At 48.8% G+C, this 24,529-nt stretch overlaps 1 protein-coding gene across 1 annotated transcript in view; it reads left to right on the top strand.

Annotated features, from left to right (window-relative positions):
- The first annotated feature begins 656 nt into the window (after positions 1–656).
- Positions 657–24,529, top strand: part of MUC16 (mucin 16, cell surface associated) — a 99,562-nt gene continuing 75,689 nt past the window's right edge. The window contains 11 exon segments of the mRNA XM_087816160.1: positions 657–747; positions 4,591–4,704; positions 10,560–10,683; positions 10,809–11,148; positions 11,151–11,565; positions 11,568–12,296; positions 12,299–12,564; positions 12,635–13,127; positions 22,049–22,147; positions 23,130–23,232; positions 23,234–24,260. Of these exon segments, the coding sequence (XP_087672286.1) occupies positions 657–747; positions 4,591–4,704; positions 10,560–10,683; positions 10,809–11,148; positions 11,151–11,565; positions 11,568–12,296; positions 12,299–12,564; positions 12,635–13,127; positions 22,049–22,147; positions 23,130–23,232; positions 23,234–24,260 (3,801 nt within the window).

Here is a 24,529-nt window from a genome sequence, read left to right as displayed (position 1 = left end):
CCCTGCTCTGTCCCTGGCAGGGGGCAACTGAAGGGCTTGGCTGGGGAGTGAGGAGCTGGTGTTGGCTGTGTGGGGCATAAAGGGGGACAGGTGGCTCTGGGAGTTCTCAAAAGGCACCACAGCCCTGGCCCTGGCTCCCCTGGCAGCCAGGGAGTTCCCACCAGAACGCGGCCTCCTCTCCACTCCCGCGCATTCCGCACCCTCAGAGGGGCCATGCCTCCTCCAGGGAAGGTCTGCCCGCTCCAGTCTGGCGGTGCCAGCCCCTAGCAGGGAGGTTTCAGAGGTGGAACCCCAGGGCTTCCAAAAATGAGACAGGTTGATGCCCAGGTCCCTGTCCTTCCCTAAACCCAGACAGATCTATGGGGGTCTCTCAGGAGCCAGTCGTTGTCTGGTGGGTGGGGTCCCCCTTGCAGCCCATCTCACAAAGGGCCCCTGCCTGCAAGTGTTAGTCACCGTGGGCACTGAATAATCCTGGCTGACCTTTGCCAGCAGCAGTGGCACCACTGCCTCCCCCTGGGGTGGCCCTGCCCCTCCTGGGAAGCTCAGCAAGGCGTGTCCTCACCTCCCTCCCAGAAGCTGGGGCCCGGGCTGGGCAGGGTTCAGTCTCAGGGACTTGTTCAGGGGTGAGGAGCACAGCCAGGGTGGGCAAGCAGGACATGGGCTGGGAGGCCCCTGCTCGCCCCCAGCCCCACCGGCTTGGGCACCTGATGGCTCTGGTTGTGAGTCTTCTCCTCACCGGTGGGCCAGGTAAGTGGCTCTGGGCTGAGGCCAGTGGAGGAACCTGACCGATTCGCAGAGGAGAGGGGCAGAGGCGGCTGGTAGCTGGGGCTTCCCAAACCTCCAAGGGGGCAGCCAGGAGGACTTGTGCTTTTGGGCGCAGCTTACATCCCAGCCAGCCAGGTGAGGCTGTGATTTTATGGACCGACTTGCGCAAATTCACAAAACTGCTGCTTTCTGAAGTAGAGATCAGCCGAGGCCGGTGTGGCAAGGCCTAGGCATTCCTCTAGTTCACTGCTCACTCACACGTTCATTCCCTAGGGTGTTTCGTTGTTGTTTTAAATTGACAGCTCTGCTCCCAGCGCCTGTGCCCAGCTCTCAGGTGGGAAATGAGCAAGTGACAGCTCTGGGCTTCTAGGAGCTCCAGGCTGGTAGGTGAGGCAGGCGGGTGCCCGGGCACTTGGGGTCCAGGCTGAGCAGGAGCTTTTTCATCTTGCGGGGCTCAGGGGGAGTTGGCCTATATGGCAGGGTGGTGTTGGGTTGGCAGGATTTCTGTAGGCAGGCTTAGTAGAAAGGGGAAGGCACTCCTGGTGGGGAGCACTGGGTGGGCAAAGGCCAGGAGGCAGGAGGCCGCCCGGTGTGTTTCAGGAGGCGGTGTGATGGGGTGCGTTTGGGCTGCCTGTCAGGGGGATGCTGAGGGGAGAGGTACAAGCAGGAGGGCAGCCTGGGAGGGTTATGGGAGTTTGCTCTTAGATCCCAAGGGGGACTTTGCAGGCTTGTTAGTTATTTTGGGGGTCAGCTTGGGCCTTGCTGCCCAGAGAAAGTCCATTAGCCTCAGGGAAAGGTGGGGGTCCAGCTTGGGGTTGGGGGGAAGGGCCAGGCCCTCTGCCTTACAGAGAGAAGGGTCAAGACCCTCCACGGGTGGCCCCTGGGCTGCCCAGACCCTCACTGTTTACTCCCGCTGCCTCCTTGGGCAGGAAGTCAGGACTTTCCAGGCAAAATTATCTGGCCTCCAAGATAAACTGAGGCTTACAGAAAGGGCATCTATGGTGTGCTGGGTGCTTGAGCACCTGTTCCATTGACCCTCCCAAGAGAAAGGAGGCCACCAGGGCCTGAGGGGGAGAGGAGAAGGCCTTCTGCATCCTGGGTGGGCAAAGGCCCTGGACACAGGCAGCCTGGAGCTTCCACCTTGTCCTTCCCTAGCCCTGAGTCACTGAGGTTGGACGCCATTGTGAGGTGTCCACACAATGACATGAATGGTGGGCGGGTTTGTACGGAACAATCCCACCACCTCCGATGGGGCGCGGCCCCGTGAGCTGTCCCCAAAGTATGCTGCCACAAACAGAGGTTGTTTAACTGCTTTTGTCACTGAGGTCTGATGTTGGGGTACTTTCAAACTGGGCAGACTTCTGCTCCTGCCCCAGGGAGGGCTGGTTGTCTGGACTATGGGTCCACATCCCTCCCCACCACCCCATTAGGTCTGCAGCACATGGGACAACCTCTCAGGGCAGGAATTTCCCTGGAATCAATCCAGAGATATCCCAGGACTTCTGACTTAAACACTGGCAAAGACTCCCTTAATACCTGGGCAGAGATAGAAAGAAAGAAATCTCTGCTGACAGGCTGTGTGTCCCTGGGCCAGACACTTAACCTCTCTGAGTTCCTATTGCCCCAAAGAGTAATTTAAAGAAAAATTATAGCCCTGGAGGAAATCTGTTTTTCACGCACTTGTCACTTCACCCTGGACCTCACCTGTCCTCTTCCTTACCTGTACCCTGTCCTCTTTCCCTCCTTGCCTCTGGGGCCAAGACACTCCCAGGTCCCAAAGGACCTCAGTAACCATCATTTTGTATTCCGCACCTACTATGTGCTAGAGTTTTACCTGCCTTATCTCTACCTGCATGGTTAAGAATGAGGCATCGTTGACTTGTTTTTCATGGAAGAGGAAACAGGCTCAGAGTGGTTAAGCCTTTTGTTAAAGTCACACAGCAAGGATCTGAATCCCGGTTTCTGGATGGTTTCTAAGCCCCAGCCTTTCTTCCCAGTGACTTAAGTGGCCTCCTCAAAGGAAGGTGATGAGCCCAGGTGGGCGGGGCAGCCTGGGCTTCTTCACGCCCAGCTTGTCCTTCTGGTCACTTGATGCTGCCAGGGCTGCCCCAGAGGGGTACCTTCCGGGAGACCCATGGCCAGACACAGTGGCTCATATAGGACCCACCCACTCCTGATGGTAGGCTCAGTGGTTTAGATGACTATCCCCATTTCACAGGCGAGGAAACAGAAGCTCAAAGAGGAAGGTCCCCCATGTGGCCAGGGTAGAGTTGGGCTTGAAACCCAGGTTGTCCAGCTCCAAACACAGCAATCTGCCCCCCCCTGCCCCTGACCAGGTCTGGCTTCTGAGCGAGGGTACCAGCCAGCTTCATCTTCCCGCTCCCTGCTGCACCCTCAGAGCTGCTCACAGGGGCCTTAATTCATCACAGGCCCTGAGCCGTGGGAGGCAGATGTCAGGTCAGGGGGACATGTCATAGGATGGTCACCAACAAACTGTCCTGGTTTGCCCAAGACTGAGGGAGTTCCTGATGTGAGACTTTAAGTGCTAACATTAAGAAAGTCCACACCAAGACGAGTTGGTCACCCTCTGTCTTGGTCCCTGTCCTGCAGTTATCCCGTTCCTGTCACTTCTCCTGAGGCCTGTCCTCATACCTGGAACATAGTAGGTATGCAGTAAATATCTGCTGCATGAATGAAGGATGCAGCATCGCACTTGGTGAGAACTCCTGGTCTACCTCCTTCTCCCCCAAAGTCGTGACAGATGCCCTGAGAGCCTTTGGGTCCGCTAGCACTGTCCAAAGCAAAAACCCAGGCTTCTCAAGCTGGCAGCATTGGCGTGAAGACAGGCGGACGCCTTCCCTGACAGCGAGCCCCAGGACAAACCCAACCCTCAGCTCTCCGGAGCGCCTGCGGAGGCACCCAGCTGTGCCACCTCTTCCTCTGCTACCTTCTCCATCGCCACGGGGCCCTCCGGAGGAGCTCGTGGGGCTGCCATAAAGAGGCAGCCACAGGTACTTCCTCTTTAGCCGAGCTCTGTCCCTGATCCCATCATGGCTTCAGCTTCTATGTCTTGGGGACATCCTCTGGGACCATGTCCAGCTTGTTTTTTGAGTCCCTCCCCTCCCCACAGCTATGGCTCATCCTGTCGCTACCTACCCTTCAGACTCCTACTGGCCCAACCAATGAGGCCACATGGGGCGGGGAGGGAGCGAGTGGGAAAATGGGATTTGAACCTTGAACACGTTTGAATCTCAAGTCACGGCTCTTAGCTGCTGTGACTGCTACCAACTCTTAGGAACCAAAGCCAAAATCTGAATGGCAATTGCCCATGTGACCTCCAGCTCCAGGAGTGGAGGGCCCAGTCAAGGGGAGTATGGAATTCGGGGGCAGGAAAAGTACTCCTGGGCCTGGGGCACAAGGCTGACGTCCAGGCACTAAGAAGGCCTTAGGGCAAATTGACAAAGAGGTGGAGGTGAGGGAGTCTAACCTTGGGGGACAGACATCCAGAGAAGCCATGAAACCAGAAAGTTGCTTTTCTTAAAGCCGGGGAGAGAGGATTTGCTGGTAAGGCCATTAATAATTACTTAATCCCGGAGCAAAGACCTGTCTTGTTCACCGCTCTGTCCCCACAACTCAGAATAGTGGCCAGCCCACGGGAGGTCATGAATGTGGGATGGAAGGTCTAGAATGAATGAATGATTGAGATGGTCAATGAATGAGTCTTAATGTAGAGTTGCCTATGGAAAGAAGAGGAAGTCCGGAGGAAAAGATCTTCCTTCCTGCTGCTTCCTGCTGCGATAATCAACCTGGGTCCTTCCTCCACAGGGGTGCCATGGAATACAGTGGTTTTTGCCCAAACCCCAGACCAAGTAACATCTGGAGGCAGCAGGCAGTCGGTACACAGTTCTTCGTTTCCAGGATCACTCGCCATCTCTGTGGGTAGGTAATAACAAACGCTTAACAACCAGCATTTATTAAGTCCCGTCTGCTTGCCCCGTGTGCTGCTAACTGCTTCATTTGCATCATTTCATGGCATCTTCACACGAGGACACAAGGCTCAGAGAGGTCGAGTCACCTGCCTTGGGTCGTACAGCAAGTAAGTGACAGAGCTGGGATTCAAATGCAGCTGAGTCCACTCTTTCCCAGATTCCTCCCACTGCATTTTGTTTCCTGTCCTGCGGAGGTTACAATGGCTTGATTTTAAGAAGGGGAGAGAGTGGGTTTCCAGGAAGTGAACTGGACCTGAGGCCTCTGCCCCTCTCTCTCATGGATATTGGCTTCCTTAAGCAGGCGGGAGAGAGCTGCCCTTATCCCTCTCCCTTTGGCCCTCCTGGCTGCCCACTCACCTTCTTTCTCCACAATTACAGCGTCCTGGATGCAAATTGTGTCCATGGGCCTCAACCCCAAACCCAGCCATCAGCTCAGACACATACACAGGCAGGTTTCCTGTTGCTGGGACACAGCTGCCCGGATGGCCCTTGGTGGGAACTAGCACAGGCAAAAGAGGGAGTTGGCGGCCTGAGCCTTATCTGGGTTCCCCATGCCCTCCACCCCGTGCTCCTGAGTGATGGGTCTGCCCTATGCCGGGCATCTAGTTTTTTCCTTATATTTGGACAACAGATTTCATAAGCCCCATGGCACGGCAGTGAGCCGCACAGGCATTGGTGCCAGACATCCTGGTCCAGATCCCCCCTCTGCCACATCCTAGACAAGTGAGGCAACCTCTCTGAGCCTCCAGCTTTGTATCTATAATGTGGGATTAAGTGTGTGATTGAGTATTTATAAAATCTAAATTAAATTAGATGATGCCTCCTAAACAGTGGTTTTCAACTGGGTGTGATGTTTGCCCTCCGGGACATTTGGCAATGTCTGGAGATACTTTTGGTTGTCACTTCTGGGAGGACAAGGGCTGCTGACCTCCGGTGAGTAGAGGCCAGGGATGCTATGGAACATCCCATCCTTGCTTCTGCCATCGGCACCCTTTTTGCAGGTAGAGTCCTCAATCCCTACTGTCCTCTGCACTGCGGTTCTTGGCATTGAGGGCCGTAGCTCCTTGGGGATATTGGTCCCAGTGTTCTCCTTCTGGCTGCCCATCTGTCAGGGCCTCTGGGAGCATTTACAATGGTTTCTGGTTTTCTGAAACATGCCAGTGAGACCTCTTCTGGGCTCCATTCCCCAAAACTGCATCCATCTCTTTAATTGCTTACAGAATGGTGACCCGATCTTATCAGTCCGACCAGTTGCTGACGCCTAGATTTAGCAAGCTTTCACCATCCTGATCTCTACTTTGTTTGGAGATTTCACTCCTTACCAGTTGGAGGGCCAAATGTCAGCATGTATCTCAGCTTCAGACTTTTTTTTTTTTTTTTTTACCAGACCCTTCTGAGAAAGAGTTCTCAGTTCAGAAAGTGAGCTGATATATATATATGATGGTGCCTTCTTCCGAAATTGTTGATTCTGTATCTTTCATTGCCTGCTATAGAGACCATCATACAAAACTCTCACAGCACAGTGGAAAAGGGGGGGAGTAGGGGTAGCTGGTGACACTCAGATACTGGAGAGAGCCTTCTGTACCATGGATATATAGGAAAAAATGACCTCATTCCTATTACTCTACATCCAGTGTCCTGAGAAGGTGTAATGACATGAGAGCAGAGAGCTTGGGGTGGGGGCCGTTACGATGTGTCACACACTATTTGTACATATTAATTCATTGACTAGTAAGAACCTCATGGGGTTGTTATAGAGAGTCAGTGACAAGGCAAGTAAGCAGGGGGTCTGGCACAGAGATCCTGAGCCATTTCTTTAACCCATCATTGTCTTCATTATGCCCTACCCTCTGGAGGTGGCAGCTCTCTGCAGGACAGATGATCTATTTTTGTGAACAGTAGAAACTTAACACATATGGATGAATCAATGAATTTTACTTTCATTCCCCTTAATAGGATACTCAGGCTGAAGTCATACCGTTAAGGAGCTGAATTCATTTGTGCATTGATTCGTTTGTGCAACAAATGGATACCAGACACTGTGATATGTGGGAGAGATGCAGGTTCCAAAGGCTTTTTTTCTTTTTTGCCCCATAGAAGCTTCTGATCTATGGCAATGTCACCACATAACTGAGAGATAGCATGAGATGTATGGTTAGAGTGATACACACTGCAGCCCAGAGAGAAGACAGGGTCAGAAAGGGCTTCTCTTTTAGGTTCCTGGATCCAATGTCCAATGTATGCATGTTGGGGGGCTCCCCACCCAACACCCAGAAATTCCTGGACACAAAAAGGTGTCCGAGAACCCTACTCAGTTCTGACAATATCTTCCCAGAGGTAGCATCAGGATTCCACAGGGTGAGGGCTCAGTTCTACAAGACTGCTTCCCTCCCCCAGCCCCACAACAGTCACTGCAGGTGCCAGAATCAAGCCCAGGCTGTTACTTGTGCTTCTGACCAACTGGCTACAGACTGAAGGTTCTCAGGACCCCTTCCAGCTCAGGATGCCAAGAACAAGTCCAGCTTGTTTCCTGTACTTCTGGTGATAAATCAGAGGCCCCCACGACCTCCTTCTAGGGTTCAATTCATTTGCTAGAACAGCTCGCAGAACTCAGAGAAACTGCTTACTTACTAGTTCACTGGTTTATTGTGAAAGGATATAACTCAGGAACAGGAAGGGGTGAGGAGCTTCCCTGCCCTCCAGATACACCACTCTTCCAGCACCTCGTGGTCACCAACCTGGAAACTCTCTAAACATGCCTCACTCTTTTCAGTTTTTTATAGAGACCTCATTACATAGTCATGATTGATTAAATCATTGGCCTTTCACAACTGATTCAACTTCCAGCTCTACCACCCACCCCAAAAGTTTCAACCCTCTAATCACATGGTAGGTTCTGCTGGCAACCAGCCCCCCATCCTTTGAAGTCAAGGAGGCTTCCCAAAAGTCACAGCATTCACATAACAAAAGACACCCTTGTCCCTCTCTTCACTTAGGAAATCCCAAGGGTTTTAGGAGCTCTGTGCCAGAAATGGGACCAAGACCAAATATATACTTTTAATAAATTACAGTATCGCAACTTCAAAGAAGACTTCACAGAGGAGGTGCTTGAGCTGCATATTTTTAAAATTAACTTTATAGACAAAAAAAGTGAAAATTCCAATGTTCTAAAATGAGCTGGTATTAATTTTGTTTTCAGAAGTTAAAAAAAAAAAAAGACACTGGAAGTAACGTATGCTCATTGTGGAACATCTAGAAAATTCAGTAAAGTCAAAGGAAGGAATATGGGACTTAGAGCTGAATGTTAAATGATGCTAGGTGTTAATTTGTGAAAAGGGTGCAGCGATCATTGCAGACAGAATGAAAAGATGACTGCAGAAGTGTGATTTGTTTGGCTGGGGAACTGCAAGAAGGTAGCTGTGGCTTACCGGAGACAAGCGCAGGTGCTGGGGGCAAAACAGCACCAGGTGTCCGACAGGTAGGCCTCAGACGGACCTTGGCCCAGCAACCTCCATACTTCAGTTCTGGCTAAGAAAGAATTCAGAGCCAAGACTCAAACTATAAGAGAAAGTTTATTTGGAAAGTCACAGAGGTAGAAGAAGTGAGCTGTAGAACAAATGGGCTCAAGAAACAAGTTACAGAGGCAAAAGAAGGGCCCTTGGAGCTTAGGAAAGAGAAGAGTAAAGGTAATGCACCTGGGGGAAGGAGGAGGGGGAGAGGGAAAGTGCTCCAGAGAGGGGGAGTGCACTGGGTCCTCCCTCCTAAGGGCTTTTAAGGGTGGGGATTTTAGGGAACGTTCCAGGGGAAGATCTCAATAGAATATTCATCAGCTTTCCAAGTTTGCTCTTTCAAGGTCTTGGTCTCTACCAATTGGTCGGTGCCAGGGCAGGGCGTCATTAGTCAATGTAGCTGGTCCTGATGTCAGCCTTGGCATCGCTTGTCTGGTTTTGCTGTTTTTCTGGGCCTGGAGCTGAAACAGAACTGAGGCCTAGATGTACAGTGGTACCTCGGTTTTCGAGTGTGATCTGTTCCGGAAGACCGTTCAAGTTCTGAACTGTTTGAAAACCAAGGGATCGACAGCCTCTGACAGCTAGGCCTCAGGGTCTTGCCCTGGGCGGAAGCCCTGTGGCATGTTCCACTTCCGAGGCACATACTGAAGCGTTTACTTCGGGTTTACGGCGTTCATAACACGAAATGTTCGTGAGCAGAGATGTTCGAAAACTGAGGTACCAGTGTATTTGATGCAGGTCAGAACCTCATTGCCCCAGGGGCTTAATGCTTAAGGGCTAGTCTCCGGCCCCCTTGTTAGTTTCTCCTCTAAAGGGGTCTAACCAGAAATACTAGCAACATGTCAGGGGAGGAAGGGTCAGGGGAGGGTCCACACCGCAAGACCAGGGATATGAAAGGTGGGGGGGGGGGGTGTCTAAACTGCATCTCCAGCGATATGCTGGGGCAGGAAAGTTTGCCTTGGGGGCAAGGTCTTTGTTCTCCCAGTTTTGCCTGTTGCTAGGCACGAGGGACTCTCCAACCTGGTGACTGTCTGTACCTGGCTCATCGGGGGCCTTGCTCTGCTCGTGTCTGTTTAAATGCCCGCGGTAGAAGGAGGTTGTGGGAGGTAAGACTGGAGCAGGGTTTCTTAACCCAGCACTATTGACATTTGGTGCTGGGTAATTCTTCCACTTGGGGTGGTTAGCAGCGTCCTGGCCAATGACCACTAGATGGCAGAAGAACACCATTAGTTGTGATGACCAAAAAGGTATAGAGAATATTAAATATTCTGGGAATGGGGGTGGGGATGTGGGGGAAGTGACACTTGGTTGAGAATCACCCTGAGAGAGCAAAAGAGGGAGAGGAGGGGAGAGTGAGGGGGGAAGGGAGGAGAGAGGGCAGGAGATGGATCATTAAGAACGATAGACATAAGAAATTTTATCTTGTAGGCAGTGAGGTTCCATTTAAAATTTTGCAGGAGGGAAGCAGATGTTCAGATTTTTATTTAAGGAAACTTTCTGTAGTTGCAACATCCTTCCCTTTCTCTTGCCCAAGTTTGTATTTTCTCGGTCAGAAGAGTTGCCCAATTTTCCCCAACCTCTTGTACCTACAGCACTCGGGACACAGGTTTGTCCAGCAGCAGCACAGAGATATCAGCTCCATTCCCACAACAAGAAACTACAGGGAGCCCAGTAGCTCTGCAGCAGCCTCCACTCAGGGGACTATTCTTACACCTACACCCAAGAGGCAAATGTTGACCCCTCATGCTTGAACCCGCAGGCCTGCCTGGTTCAACAGGTCCTACCCAATCCTTGTCAGCAGGGCCAGCAGCACTGAAACCACACTGGGGATGCATTCTGGATCCTCAGGAACCAGTTTGCTACATGATAGATCTGTAGGTGTAACTGTGATGAAAGAAAGCGCCCTACCCTTTACTTCTCCAGCTAAGACCACAGTCAGTCCTGCATCTTTGGTTCAGGGAAGAACCACCCAACCCTTGGAAATGATGTCCTCTGCTCTTAATGACTCAACCTCTAGAGAAACTGCAAATTCTGAGCAAAGAACCAGCCCACTGTTGAGTCTGCAGGCAAATGAAACTCCTTCTGGGAACTCCTCTACTAACAGTATAGTTCCGGGACCTAGTTCTCTGAGGACCAGTTCCGCAGAAGGTACTTTAGCCAGAGAAGCATCTACAAACACACACATTGAAGAGACCACTGATGGCGAAGTCACTGACGGTACGACTGCTCTCACTGATATCTCAACGATGGAAGACAATAAAACGGAGCATCCAGGACACAAAACATCCTCCTGCAGAAATCCCAGCTTCAGTGGAAACAAACACAGATCTGACCGTTTCCAAGAAAAATGTCCCAATGTCCGTGATTTCACCTGAGACCACAACTACTGACTCACATGCTCTGGGAAACATGACTCCATTGTTTGGGACAGTTTCTTCTTTCCTACTTGAGTTTTCTCCTATGGGGCTCCACATTCCTGGGGTGGAACCAGCGTGGAACAGACTCCATCAAACACTGGACCACCCTTTTCCTCTCTTGAGACCAGCTCTGCAGAAGACATGAAGATATGTACCGGCATTCCTCGATGGTCATCTGCTTCTACTCATGGTGATAAAGGATCAGGGTACAGTACAATCTCGGGCCAGAGAGTCACCTCCTCCATGGCCACAGAGACCCTTGAGGCCACAGAAAGAACTGAGCGCAACTCAGCTGTCCCTTTGCCCATGGCACTAAGCCCTGCAGCAACAGGTGCTGGAAGAGTCAGAAGTACCACTTCTCCTCTGGCCCATCCATTGGCATCAGGGGAAGGGACAGTAGGCAGTGTCCACACCATCAGCACTTCTCCTGAAACCACAGGCACACCCAGCATTCCCACGGCCAGGCCAGGGCTTTAGCTTCTGAAAGGTCAGGTTGTCCTGGGACCCTCAGCTCCACTATTTTTTCTGGAATGAACACAAGATTTTCTTCATCTATCCCCTCCACCTCAGTAGAGACCAATACCTATCTACTTATTCCTGGAGAGGAATCAAGGGGAACTTTGAATCCATCTGTTTCTCAACTTGACACATCTGCTTCCAGAGTAAAGACCACCTTGGTTATCACCTATGCCCCCACCCAAGCCGTCCCCACCGTGGACACTTGGGCTTCCCTTCCAGCTCTATCTTCATCCCACCCATTGAGCAAACTCAGAGACAAAAGCAATGACTCAGTTACAAGCTCAACCATAACAGCTCTTCCTAAAACATTTCTCCCCTCTAGGGCCTCGGCTTTTGCTTCTATAGCAGCGATGTCACAGACTAACACAGAACATTTAATTATTCCACTGCACCTGGAGACACAACTTGGCCAGAGACTAGTCCAAAATCTGAGACAGGGTCACCTTTAGCACCAACCACTGTTTCAGTCCCCACCACTCCTCTCTTTGCTACTGTGGGGGTCACTGGATTCACTTCCTCAGCAACTAGCTCCATGGAAAGAACATCTCTCAGGGAACCATCAACAGCCACACTCACAACAGGAACCACGAGTGGCCCAGACTCTGTTCCTTCTACAGTTTCCATAAATATAACAACGGCAAGGGGCTATGACAGCGAAAGAAGGTTGGGGACAACCCACCTGCCCATTGGAACCACATCTCCATCTGAGACATCTACAGGTTTCACCTTGGCCAGTGAAAGTGTCCCAGTCTCAATATCCCCCCCTCAGCCCATGGGTGCTGCCAGCTCGAGCACTCCAGAAACGAAAAAGCCAACTGGTTGGCACATTTTCTGATGCCCCTATCATTCAACCCCTGGAGGGATCACAGTTTCTGGGGATGGAACTAGCCATCCTCTGACTTTGCAGGTGGTTGCAGTTCACTCACCTCCTGAGCCTGGCTCTGCTAGATGCGACCACACAACATTTTGTTCTCTGCTCCCGTTGCCAAAGTCACAGTGTCCACCAGTCTCAACCCAGAGGGTCACCACAAACATGACAATGGAAGCAGATGAAACTAGTAAATGGGACACACCCAACTTACCTTCCACAACTTCCTTGTCACTAATATCCCAACAGGTGCTGACATAGGGGGAAACACCACTGTTCCCCTGGGTACTCTGCCTCCAGTCCCATCAGGGGAGTTGTCAGAAAGGACAGTCTCTACCCTCAGCACCTGCCCCGAGTCAACAATCACATTCAGCGTCAGCCTCAGAGCACACAGCAGTCACACTGGTTCAGAGAGTCCCAGCAACACCAGCCTCGCCACAGCTTCAGCTGGATCTTCCACCTCCTCACATTCCCCCGTGGAGACCGTTCCTCTAACGGTATGGAAATGGAGACAAGTGAATTTCTTACTCTTCTGGGTCCCAACCAGAGATTTCTGTTTCTGGAAAGATGAGCATCAGTGATACCTGGGCCTCCACCATGTACACCACCACCAGCGATCCCAGGGTTACAAGTTCAACTCACCTCTTTATCCTACATGGTGAGGAGCTCAGCCCCACAGACTGCTATCCAAGAACAGAGTCCACCAGCCCAGCTAGTCATGCTGGGAGTTTAAAAATCCCAAAGACACCCTATCCTACTAGCCCAGCCACAAGCCCAGGCACTGTTGAGTACTCCACTCGACTGCATGACACAAATATGGCAGAAAAATCTCCTGCACTTGGGACACAGTCAGCTCCAGGACCAGTTTCTGTAGAAGCCTCCACTTCCTGAACCACTGGAGGCAGCACATTGGAGTTGCCCTCTGATGCTCCAAGTGAATCCACTGGCCCTCCCTGCCAGTGGGCACAACACAGTCACTTCTGGGCTGTGGGCCCTCACCACATCTCTCCCCGTGGCAACACGGCTGAGTACCAGCTCAACAGAGGAAACTGTCCCAACTGCTGATGTCTTAAGTCCAAGTTTATCCAAGACAACATTTGGTACTTTTTCACCTGTGTCCATACCTCCTAATAAACTTTCAAATCCAGGAGTAGATACCAGTGCTCTCAAAAATACAACCACCTTGGGTCAGCACCTAGAAGAACTCACACTTTTGGGTACAACTTAACTCCCTTTCCAGCCACAGCTCCCTAAGAACTCGCTATGAACCCCGAACCGAGTCCATCTATCTCACTGATTTATTCATTGTCAGACACGACAACCACAGTTGTCATGACTTTGTCATGACTTCAGGGACTAGAAGCAGCACTGATGTGCCTGAATCTAGACTTCCAGACGTCCCCAGCACAGAAGCCAAGAAGAGCCCATCTCCACTCCCTCTCTCCACTCTTTCATCTACAGAGCCCACATCTCTCACGGTACTGACCACTTTGGCACGAAGCCCTCAGGCATCCAGGGGAAGACCCACACCATCAGAGGCAGCAGTGCCAGTCAGCTTCATGTCTCAAGGTGAGACAAGCTCGTCTCCAGAGTGGTCTGCAGAGGTTCAGAGTCTTGCTGCCACCGCTAGCTCCGTAGAAGCCAGCGTAAAGGTCACTCAGACATCTGACCATGGAAAAACCACAGTCAATCTGGGAGCAAGCTTAGCTGACAAATGGAATTAATTCATCTCTGCCTTTGACCCCAAGCACTGCTGGGGCCCCAGCTTCCCCTGAGGCAGCTACTCCTGGAAGGCATAGTGGCCCGTGGTCAGAATCATTAGCGACCAAAAGGAGGGCTGGGCCAGGACCCTCTTCCTCAGCCTCCTCTGTGCCCCCCGAGATGGGCACTCCACCAGTCACTTCTCCTGCAGTGGGGAACCATAGGCTCAACCTCAGACTTTCCTAAGGTGGGAAATGTCAGCTGAGAAGGTGTCAGATTTCTCTTTGGCCCCTGGACTGCTAGGCACAAGCTGTCTCCCACCTCTCCCAGGGGCCACACCCTCCACGGGCATTTGGGCGGGTGCAGGGACAAGCTCAGCCACCTCATGGTCCAGCTCATCTGCCGAAGGGGAGTCAATTCCTCTATTCGCACGTCCCCCACACTAGCGAGTCTTCTTTTTGATCTGTCCACCCGAGCAAGGCCTCGGGCCTGTTCCCTGCACTCCACAACCCAGCCTGGATCTCTTCAGAGGCATTTACCAACATCCGGGCACAGACAAGCCACACTTCTGAGACTGTTCCCTCCTCCGGAAGCCCAGGGGCAGAGCACAGGAGCCCGGAAGAGGAGACCGGCCTGGACAAAACCCCGTCAGGAGCACTGACCTCTTCTGAGCCCGAGAGGGCACCTCCCTGGACGCCCGCCTCTCCCCCGGCAGAGGTCCCAGCCAACAGAGGTGAGGCTTCTGGGTTAGGGGGTACCTATGTCCCTGAGCTTGACAGCTTACCTCCGTTCATGGGTAAGGACCTGCTGCTTCGGCCTTCTTGGAAATGGGGATTGCTTTTCCTTGGTTAGTCTCAAGATGGTGAGGAATCTTTCTCTTTTTATCCACAAGGTTTCGCACTTGTTTTGCTTCAGGATCCTGGCTGTTCCCTGTGAGTGGTTTCCTAGTTCACTGTAGGATTCACCTGCAGATATTTATAGTTATGGGATCACCCATCCACTTCATGCTTTATATCCTTTCCTGATGGGTACCACACCTTTTTTTAAAAAAAGCTTATTTATTGTGGTAAAATATATATAACATAAAATTTGGCCTTTTAACCATATTTAAACATATAATTCAGTGGCTTTAAGTATATTCACTTTGTTGCACAATCATCACCACTACCCATCTTAAGAGTTTTTTACTATCCCCAGTGGAAACTCTGTACCCATTAAACAATAACTCCTCATTTCCCTCTCCCAGCACCTGGAGTCTCCATTCTTTCTGTCTCTATGAATCTGACTATTCTGGGTACCTCACATAAGCAAATCACACAATATTTGCGCTTTTGTGCCTGGCTTATTCTGCTTTGCATAATGTTTTTAAGGTCCATCCATGTTGTAACCTGCCAGAATTTCATTTTTTAAGGCTGAATAATGTCACATTCTAGACATTACCTCATTTTGTTTAGTCATACATACATGGACATTGCGTTTTCTCTAGGTTTTGTCTCTTGTGAATACTGCTATGAACTTTAGCGTATAAATGTCCATGTGAGTCCTTACTTTCAACTCTTTGGGCTACGTACCTAGAAGTGGAATTGCTGCATAGGGCAGAATACCACGATTCTCTGTTTAGGTGTTAAAACGTCTTCTCAGGGTCACCTCTTCTCACCCAGATGCGAGTCAACCCATCATGAATAGGGCACCCTAAGCTTTCCCAGGTATCCCCAATGGAAGATCTTCCTCAGTAAGAATGGTGAAAATAGAAGCATGTGGCTTCTGTGTCTGTCTCTTGTCCTTGAGGTGACTGACCACGTCACCTTTGTTGTCTTATTTATCAAATGAACAGCTTACCATCAGGATCTGACAGTTTCTCCTGACGGTGTCCAGGACTTGTACTTCCCCAAGCCCTTGAGAATGTCTGCTACGCAGTCACCTGGGCAGTCTGGCTTACTCATGCATGCCTTTGGCCCGTTCTCCATGGAAAAGGCTAGCACTGTGATGCCCATGACCTCCAGACATTATGTGGCTTCTGGTGACGCTGGGACCAAAGAGAGAAAAGGATCAGTTACTGCCTGTTAATCCTTTATTCTGCCATGCTTGTTTATGGCACAATTCCTGGGCAAAATTAGAGTTCAATCACCCAAAACATGTGTCCTCCTGTCTCTAGTCCTTGCATAACACTTCCTTGTAAACAAACGTCTTTGTTTCCAAAGTGTGCACATATTGGTTTTTCCCATGTGCCTTCCTTCTAAATGTATCAGCATCCATCCAACCCATCTGTCTCTCCTGCAGGCACCGCTGGGGCTGTGATGTCCACTGCTAATGCCCCCATGTATGAAAGTTCCTCATGGCTGAAAAGTGAACCTTCAACACCCGTGACAGCAGTTTACTCAGCAGGTATGATGGCTGACACTTAAGTTTGTCTCTCTAGGACCCTCATTGTTTGTCCTCTGATAAATCATGGGTAGTTTTTTGCTAGAAGCAATCTGAGAACCTGGTACCACCTGGCTTTCTCCTAAAAATGTTGATTTCTGTCCTGTTTCTTCACCAGGGTACCTAAGTATTTCCAAGAAAACAAGAGACCATTTTGTGTCCAGTAGATTTTTATTAATAGATGGTTCTTACTGAAAGAGGTCTGAAACTAACATAATAAGAATTGATTAGGAATATTGATGGTCCTTGGAATCATCCTAATGGGAAGGAGTCACCATCTTGGAGGATGTGATGCCATGAGAAAGTTAACTCTGTGTCCTGGAGGTTTTCCCAAATAGGAAACTGTTGTTCGTCTCAGGAGGAAGTGATGGAGGCCTAGAGACTGACCAATATTTTTAGAACCTAATTTTTCTTGCATTGAACTTCTCTTTAAAGGCCAAACAGGAGTTTCCAATATGGGAAAAAAGAGAGGAGTGATATTAAATTATACCCTGATCCCTTAAATATAATACTCAGTGGTTAAGGTTTTTAGATGGGGGAGAGAGGACTGTGGACATTCAGCGAACAAGGCCAGGTATGGAGAAGGAGCAGTGAGCATGAAGAGGAGGGGAAGAATCTCTTCCCATTTTTGTCAGAATTGGGCTTTGTTAAATGTTCCTTTAGGACAAACTCAGAGATCAATCTGATAAGCATAGAAACCTCACTGTAATCATTAATACATCCTAAAATCATGAGTATATTTATTAGAATATGAAGGGTTAGGTGGGAGCACAATTACAGACTAGATTTTCTCAGAGGAAGCAGGAATCGTCCTCTCCACTCTCAGACAAGCAGGAACTGCATTTCTCACATTTTCCAAACAACCAGGTGATCCTGTCACAGACCTGTCCAACAGCATCCAAAAGACAGCAAGGGCCACTGACATATCCACTACCCAAGGCTTCAGGGAGCCCACCAGTATCCACGGGATGAGAGCCACTGAAGAAGAAAAAGCAGTTTCCATCACAGCATCTACCACTGGATCTGCCCCCTTCAATCCAGTACTCTCACAGGGCCCACAGCTACATGGGGTAGAAGGACAGTGAGCATCCCATACAATGTCTTGCTATTATCCAGAGCCACGGATCCAAGTGAGTCACTCTCTGACATGACCATGGGTGCAGAAAGTAACCCCAATTTCACTTCCTCAGTTGATATTACCCCTGGCTCAAATGATTCAGAAAGAACTAGTTATTCATTTGAGGCATACCCATCTGTCCTCTTGGAGTTAACACCTAGAACAATCATAGCTTCCGAAGAGAGATCCAACATACCCCTGGGGTTGATTTCTCCTTTCCTGGGACTAGCTCCATTGGTGGGACCAGGATGAGCACCAATTTTCCCCTGACATCATCCTCCATAACTCTAGGTGTTGATGTTCCAGGAACTGACTCTGAGCTAACCCATGTGGTAACCAAAAGCACAATCTCAGAAGAATTTGTGTCTGCCACAGGGATAGGCTTCAGTCCATCTGTACTTCCTCCCATTGTGAATAAAGTTCCAAGAACTGTACCAGCTGTGATTTTACTGTATTCATCTCCCTTTGTAAAGGCAGAGCAGACAGAAGAGTGGCTTGTCCCCCAGTGCTTTCCCTGGGGACAGGCACAATGGGAACCACCCACGGTGAAACCATCTCACTCAGAACACTTGACTGGACAGAAGGTTCAAACCCTATTAACTTCTCCATTTATAGCACAACCCCAGCCTTGGAATCCATATCAGAGACATGCATTGGGGCAGAAGAAGAAACCCTTAAGAATGCTTCAGCAACAGTGCCTCCTACTGAGGCCCCAGATTCTGGCAAAGAAACCAAAGCCACCTCACGTAGCTTTTCCCCACCATATCTGTGATCAACCCCAACCAAGAAGGAAATCAAAACCACGGACATCACTCAACCAATGAAGGTCACATAAGATACCCTGGGATTATGCCCATCGATGGATCAGTAGCTACTTTCTCCCAGTCACTTGGACAAGCCCAGTCACAGCTGCCTGCACCACTCACTGGCAAAGCATCTCTTTACCAGAATTCCCTTCTGTGAAAGAAACAGTGTCACCTCAGGCAACAATCTCTTGGCCACTCTCCACCCCTAAGCCCCATGCTGGCCCTGCAGCCACATCTACAACCAAGAACATGGTATCATTATCAGTTAGAAACCTGAATATATGACACACACAACAAGTATATATAAAACCAGTTCCTTTGGACCTAAGATCAGTAGTTCATCACTTATTTCTGAAGACGGGGCTACCACTGGTTTGGGGAAGATTCGAAAATCATTGGCACACAAATATAGAAGCAGAAGTAACACCAACTTGGCATATTCCCACAGGTCATTATGGCCATTCAAGTGCAGGAGCAGAGACCTGGTCAACCCACCGTGAGCTTCACCAGTGCCTCAAAAGGAAAATCCATGTTCCCTACACTCGTACTATCTTTGTCAGAAGAGCCAAAGATTCATAACTTCACCACAGAAGTGGAGATCTTTAAAGGTGCCCCTTCACCGAGTATTCCACCTGAGTCTTTATCTCCTAGATGGGGCTGCTATAAAGCTCCCACTCCAGTATCACAAACAAGAAGCAGTGGGGGACACGCCCACTCCCCGCAATAATGCCAGCCTACAGCCTGGAGGAGGGTTTCAGCACCAGGGACAGCTCCCAGGCCTCAGGGTCTAGCCAGCTGCCTCCGTGACTGTCAGAGACGCAGCTGGAACTCACAGGCTTGCCCAAGGCCGGTTCCACAGGACAGACACATTCTTCCTTAGCAACCATCTCTGCGCCAGGCTCTACCCAACATTCTACAGCTTCCCTGGAACCAGTCTGGACACCCCACCGTCCCCTTATTCAGCTGGAGTCACTGAAGACAGCGTCAGTGTGAGGACTTAGAGTCTAGTGGACGCAAGTACATCTTATCCCATTACAACTTCTTTGAATGATGAGCAGCTCGAATCACTTCGGTCCCTGAGATTTCAGGTATAAATCAGATTCCCCAAAGCCCTGAACTGACAACACTTTGTGCTTCCATTACTTATTCTGAAAAGCCAAGCACACAGGCTGACATAAATGACCCCTTTCTTACTTCTTTGCCTGACCCTGGCTCTACCTTAAACTAGACAACTACAGAATATTCATCAGCAGCAACTGTCACCAGTTTGATACTCAGGGAGACACAGTTTGTTCTCTCCATCTATGCATTTGTTTCTCTTCTGTTTTGTTTGTTGATTTATTTTGTTTTTTAAATTCCACATATAAGTGAAATCATATGGTATTTGTCTTTCTCTGTCTGACTTATTTCACTTAACATAATACCCTCTAGGTTCATTCATGTTGTCGCAAATGACAAGATTTCATTCTTTGTGGCTGAGTAATATTCCACTGTGTATATATCACATCATCTTTACCCATTTATCTATCAATGGACACCTAGGTTGGTTTCATATCTTGACTATTCAAACAATCCTGTGATGAATATAGGTGTACATATTTTTTCAAATTAGTGTTTTTGTTTTCCTTGGATAAATACCCAGAAGTGGAATTGCTGGGTCATACAGTAGTTCTATTTTTTAATTTTTAAAGGAATCACCATGCTGTTTTCCATAGTGTCTGCACCAATTTACAATCCCACCACCAGGCACAGGGGTCCCTTTTCTAGACATTCTTGCCAGCACTTGTTATTTGTTGTCTCTTTGATGATAGCCATCCTGAAAGGTGTGAGGTGATATCTCACTGTGGTTTTGATTTGCATTTCTTGATGTTAAGTATTTTTTCATGTTCCTGTTGGCCATTTATATGTTCTCTTTGGAGAAATGTCTCTTTAGGTCCTCTGCCCATTTTTAATTGAGTTGTATGGGTTCTTTATATATTCTGGATATTAACCCCTTATAAGATATATCATTTGCAAATATCTTTTCCCATTCAGTAGGTTGAATTTTTGTCTTGTTGACGGTTTCCTTTGCCGTGCAAAGGAAGCAATTCTTGATTGCTAATTTTGTTAGTTACATGCTTTAACTATTATAACATTTGCCCAGAGTTCAGCTGAGCTGGGGTGAGAGCACTGAGCTACCAGGTGTTGGAGTAGTTGATTAAGACAACAAGCCAAAAATAAAAATAACATTCAAGCCCTTAATCGCTTACTGTGATAGTATAAGCAAGAGGTAAAACTGAAGAAAGCACTGACTCCTCCCTGTTCTATTTCACTCCAAGGAATGGCCTGTGGCTTGAGACCAGGGGGATTAGCAGAGACGTGAGGGTTGTCTCGCTGTTGGTGGGGCCTTGAACAAAAGGATCCTGATATTTTATGGACCCAAGAGTCAGGAGGATGGGGGAGGGGTGAAGGCTAGGAGTGAGAAAATACAGAATCAGAGTGGGAAAAAGTGTTTTAAGGTTTTTTCTCCCCCCCCCCCCGATCAATCAAGAGAGCTCAACAGAGCCACATGAGAAATACTCCACATAAGGAGACTAGGAGTGCAAATATGCATGCGAACAAGGCTGGTCAAAAGCTGTGGCACATTTACTCAGCTGTGAGAAAGAAATCTTACCTTTTGTGACAGCATGGATGGCCCGGAAAGTATCATGCTACGTGAAATAAACAAGTCAGAGAAACACAAGTACCCTATGATTTCACTTATACATGGAATCTAATGAACAAAATTAATTAACAAAGGAGACAGATTCATGGATACAGAGAATAGACTGTAAGCTGCCAGAGGGGAGGGGGAGGGCTGGGTGAAAAGGGTGAAGGGATTAAGCAAAGAAAAAAAAGAAAGAGTCGTGGACACAGACAGCAATAGGGTGATTGCCTGGGGGGGAGATTGGGGGGAGGCAGAAGAAGGTAAGGGCGGGATAAATGGTGTGGACGGAGACTTGACTTGGGGCGGTAAAGACACATACAACAAACAGATGATGTATTCTAGGGCTGCATTGAAACCTGTATCATTTTGTCAACCAGTGCAACCCCAATAAATTCAATTAAAAAATAAAATAGAGTGGAATATGAGTGAAGGAACAAGAGAGGAGAGGAGGAGGGGGAGGAGGAAGGGTCCAAGTGCTTGACTACAGCTCCCTTGAGTGACTGCAGTGTACTGGCTGCCCACCAGATCTGCTAGGCGAGGACAGATGTCCTATTTTTTTTTTTAAATCCTCACCTGAGGATATGTTTTTATTGATTTTTTTTTAGAGGGAGAGGAAGGGGGAGAGAAACATCCATGTGAGAGAGAAACATCAATTGGTTGGCTCCAACTGGGGATCAAACCCGCGACCTAGGTATGTCCCCTCACAGGGCAGCGAGGCCACAGCCCTTTGGTGCACAGGACAACGCTCCAACCAACCAAGCCACCCAGCCAGGGCCACATGTCCTCTTTGAAGTGAATATCCTTGAAGTACTTTCCTATGGTTGGGTCTGAAAATCACACATAGGTTTTTAACCAGAAGTCAAATTTTTCAATAACTGCAACAATATTGTGATATTAAATTCATTTTACATATGAGTATTTCAAAGCGAGTAAAGGTGTAATAGAGTGACAAAGATCTTACTGGTTCTAAGGAGACGGTGTTTCAAAAATTGATATGCTTGAGACCAACCAAATCAGCAGTCCCCCCCCCACCCCATCAACAAACACCTTTTTATTTCTTACACCCATAGTGAGGGTTTCATTTCATTCTTATTGAATTAAACCTTTAAGCCTTTAAATGCCAGATATTATTTAAATGCCTTCTCAGAGACAAAAGAGGACATTGCTAAGCCAGTGTCGCGTATGAATGTTCCTCACGGACCCATATTCTGGGGATGAAAGGGTAACACCTCCATTCCCTTCCCCTTCAGGGACCGATGAATCGAGGGCACTGAATCAGGGAGAACCTGGAGGCACCACCGGGTCGACCAGTAACCCCACGCCTCTCGTGACTGCGGTCAGCCTGGGGGGTAAGTAGGAGCATCATTTCTATTTCCTTCAAGGCTATACTTGAGTCATTTCTTCTCTTCTCTGAGGTCAAAAGTTGGGTTGTTTAAGGGAGTAAACTAGTTTTGAAATGGGTTTCTCGTCAGTCTTCTCTAAAAATGTTGTTGTTTTCTTAAGAATTCATTAACTGAACACTTTTATTCAACTTTGTAATGTATATGATTAGGAAATGCCCACAGAGTCAGTTCTCTCTATTCATTCTCTTGCCCCAGCAGGGAGGATCTTTCTAAATGAGACTATCACTGAAATCTTGTGTTCACAGGAAGGGCACAGACAGGCTTGTGATGACATAGGCCCCTTTTGCTGCAGCAGAAGAAGGGTTCGTGATCCTTGGCTATGCCGTGTTGGTTAGAAGAATGTGAAAAAGGAGTCCACAGGGGGAGTGCCTTTGGAGGGCTGAGCTTTCCTCAGCCCTGTGGCAGTTAGATGGTCTTTTCCCAAAGGACAGGCAGAGGATTCAGAGAGGGAGATTCATCTGAAAGATGATGAGGGCAAAAGAAAACAAGAGTGATCTCACCCCCCTATCCTCTTCCTGCTCAAATATAAACCCTCAGGTGGCTTTGCAGTGAACTAAGATTTGGGAGACCTAGAGGAGCTGGGAGTTGTAAGCTGAAAATGGTTCAGCAAAGGCAGGCCCCAAGGAGAGGAGTGAAAATAGGGTCGGAAAAGCCTCTTGCATGGGCAGAGTCCAGGTTTATCACATTCTACCTCGTACAAAGAGCCCTTATATATATGGCATGGGGAAGACTGAGCTCCAGGTGGCAATTTCTCCTGAGCAAACAAGATGAGTCAAAGATCTTACCCGACTGTATCGCTGGGGATGGTCAGTGTACTCCCTGGAGTCCAGAGCCTTAAGTGTGGTATGGAAGAATTAACACTTTATTTTGGGATAAGACCGAAATAATTTGAATTGAAATTCCATAACTGCAACTGCCCCAATAGCAGGTCCCTGGAGAATCACAGACAGGGATTTTCCTGAAGCAATTTATGCAATGGGTACAACTTCATCCTTAGCGTCAAGCACTAACTGAGGCTCTGTGTCCACCCCCCCTTATTGGGACCAGCCTAGCCATTCCTTCTTTCTTTGCTTTAGCTGAAAAGACAGAGGCCAGCACAAGTAGAACACTGGGGCCTTCAGACACAACTGCATCTACACCCGTCTCAGCTTCCTCTGGTGTCAAAAGAATGAGCACCTCAGTTTCTGATATTTTAAGCACCATGTCAGCCAGAGAAACAGAAATGCTGCCTGTTTCAATGGTTCCTACTGACCATCCAAATATAAAGACTGACCCAAATATCATCTTATCCACTCTTCTGCCTGATCCTCTGTCAAACCTTGACTGGGCCACTGGGAGATCTGTGTCATCAGTTACAAGCACTACCATAGCTACTCAGGAAGACACAATTCCTCCAGATATCCCTTTGGACAACCTACGCAGCCCAACTACCTCACAGAAGCCATCTGCTGTAGGGCACATTACAAGTGGAGTCACACCTGCTGCAATGGAAAGTAGCTCTAGAGTAATTTTATCAGGGACGCCAGAACTTGCCAGCAAAGAATCAGAGAAGAGTTCTTTGCAGCTTCCTGCCACAACCACTGCAAACCCAGAACATGTCTCCAGACCAGAAACAAAAACTATCAATGGGATTTTTTACACACTTAGAAGTCCAGATACAACTTCAAAGAGGCAAGGGCTAAGGGCTCCTACAGGACAGGGAAGAGCTACATCTGATTCCCGGATGGGAGGAGAAAACTCAACTTCAAGTACACATGCTAACACTGAGATGATAAATGTCTCTTCTGATGCAGGAGAGAACATCAAGGAGATGGCTGACTCCCCAGGCTTATTGAGGCCCACAGGTCGATTGAACATGAGCTTGGAATCTGGGACAAATTCATCTCCAGGGACTATAAAGAGCACAACTGGGAGAAGAGCGAGTGCTGACCGCACCACAGAAATAGAGATAGTGAACCCTTTTACACACACATTACATACAACAGGGTGGGCAAGAAGTTCTAAATATACCCCAGGCATCACTGCTGGGGCACAGCCAGGGTCACCCAAGACAGTACATGTAATGGATACTGCCCCGAACATGGTGAACAATATTGTCTCCAAAGCAACAAAGGCCAGGCCGGATCCCACAAAGAGAAGAAAAGAGCTTGATTATTACTGGACAACTGACTTGAGAGAGGAAAATAATGACGTGGAAAACAACTCAATTGAACACACAAACGTAGACCCTTCAAAAAATTCTAGTGCTGTTTTGACGGAGACAAACAAAGAAGCGACGAACATAGCTGGGATAATCACCACGAGACAAGTTCACAGTACAAGGTCATT

The sequence above is a fragment of the Miniopterus natalensis genome, chromosome 4 (assembly GCF_054644295.1).
Source record: "Miniopterus natalensis isolate mMinNat1 chromosome 4, mMinNat1.hap1, whole genome shotgun sequence".
Classification (NCBI taxonomy): Eukaryota; Metazoa; Chordata; class Mammalia; order Chiroptera; family Miniopteridae; genus Miniopterus; species Miniopterus natalensis.
The sequence above is the reverse complement of the archived record's forward strand: the minus strand, read 5'-3'. Positions and strand labels throughout refer to the sequence as shown.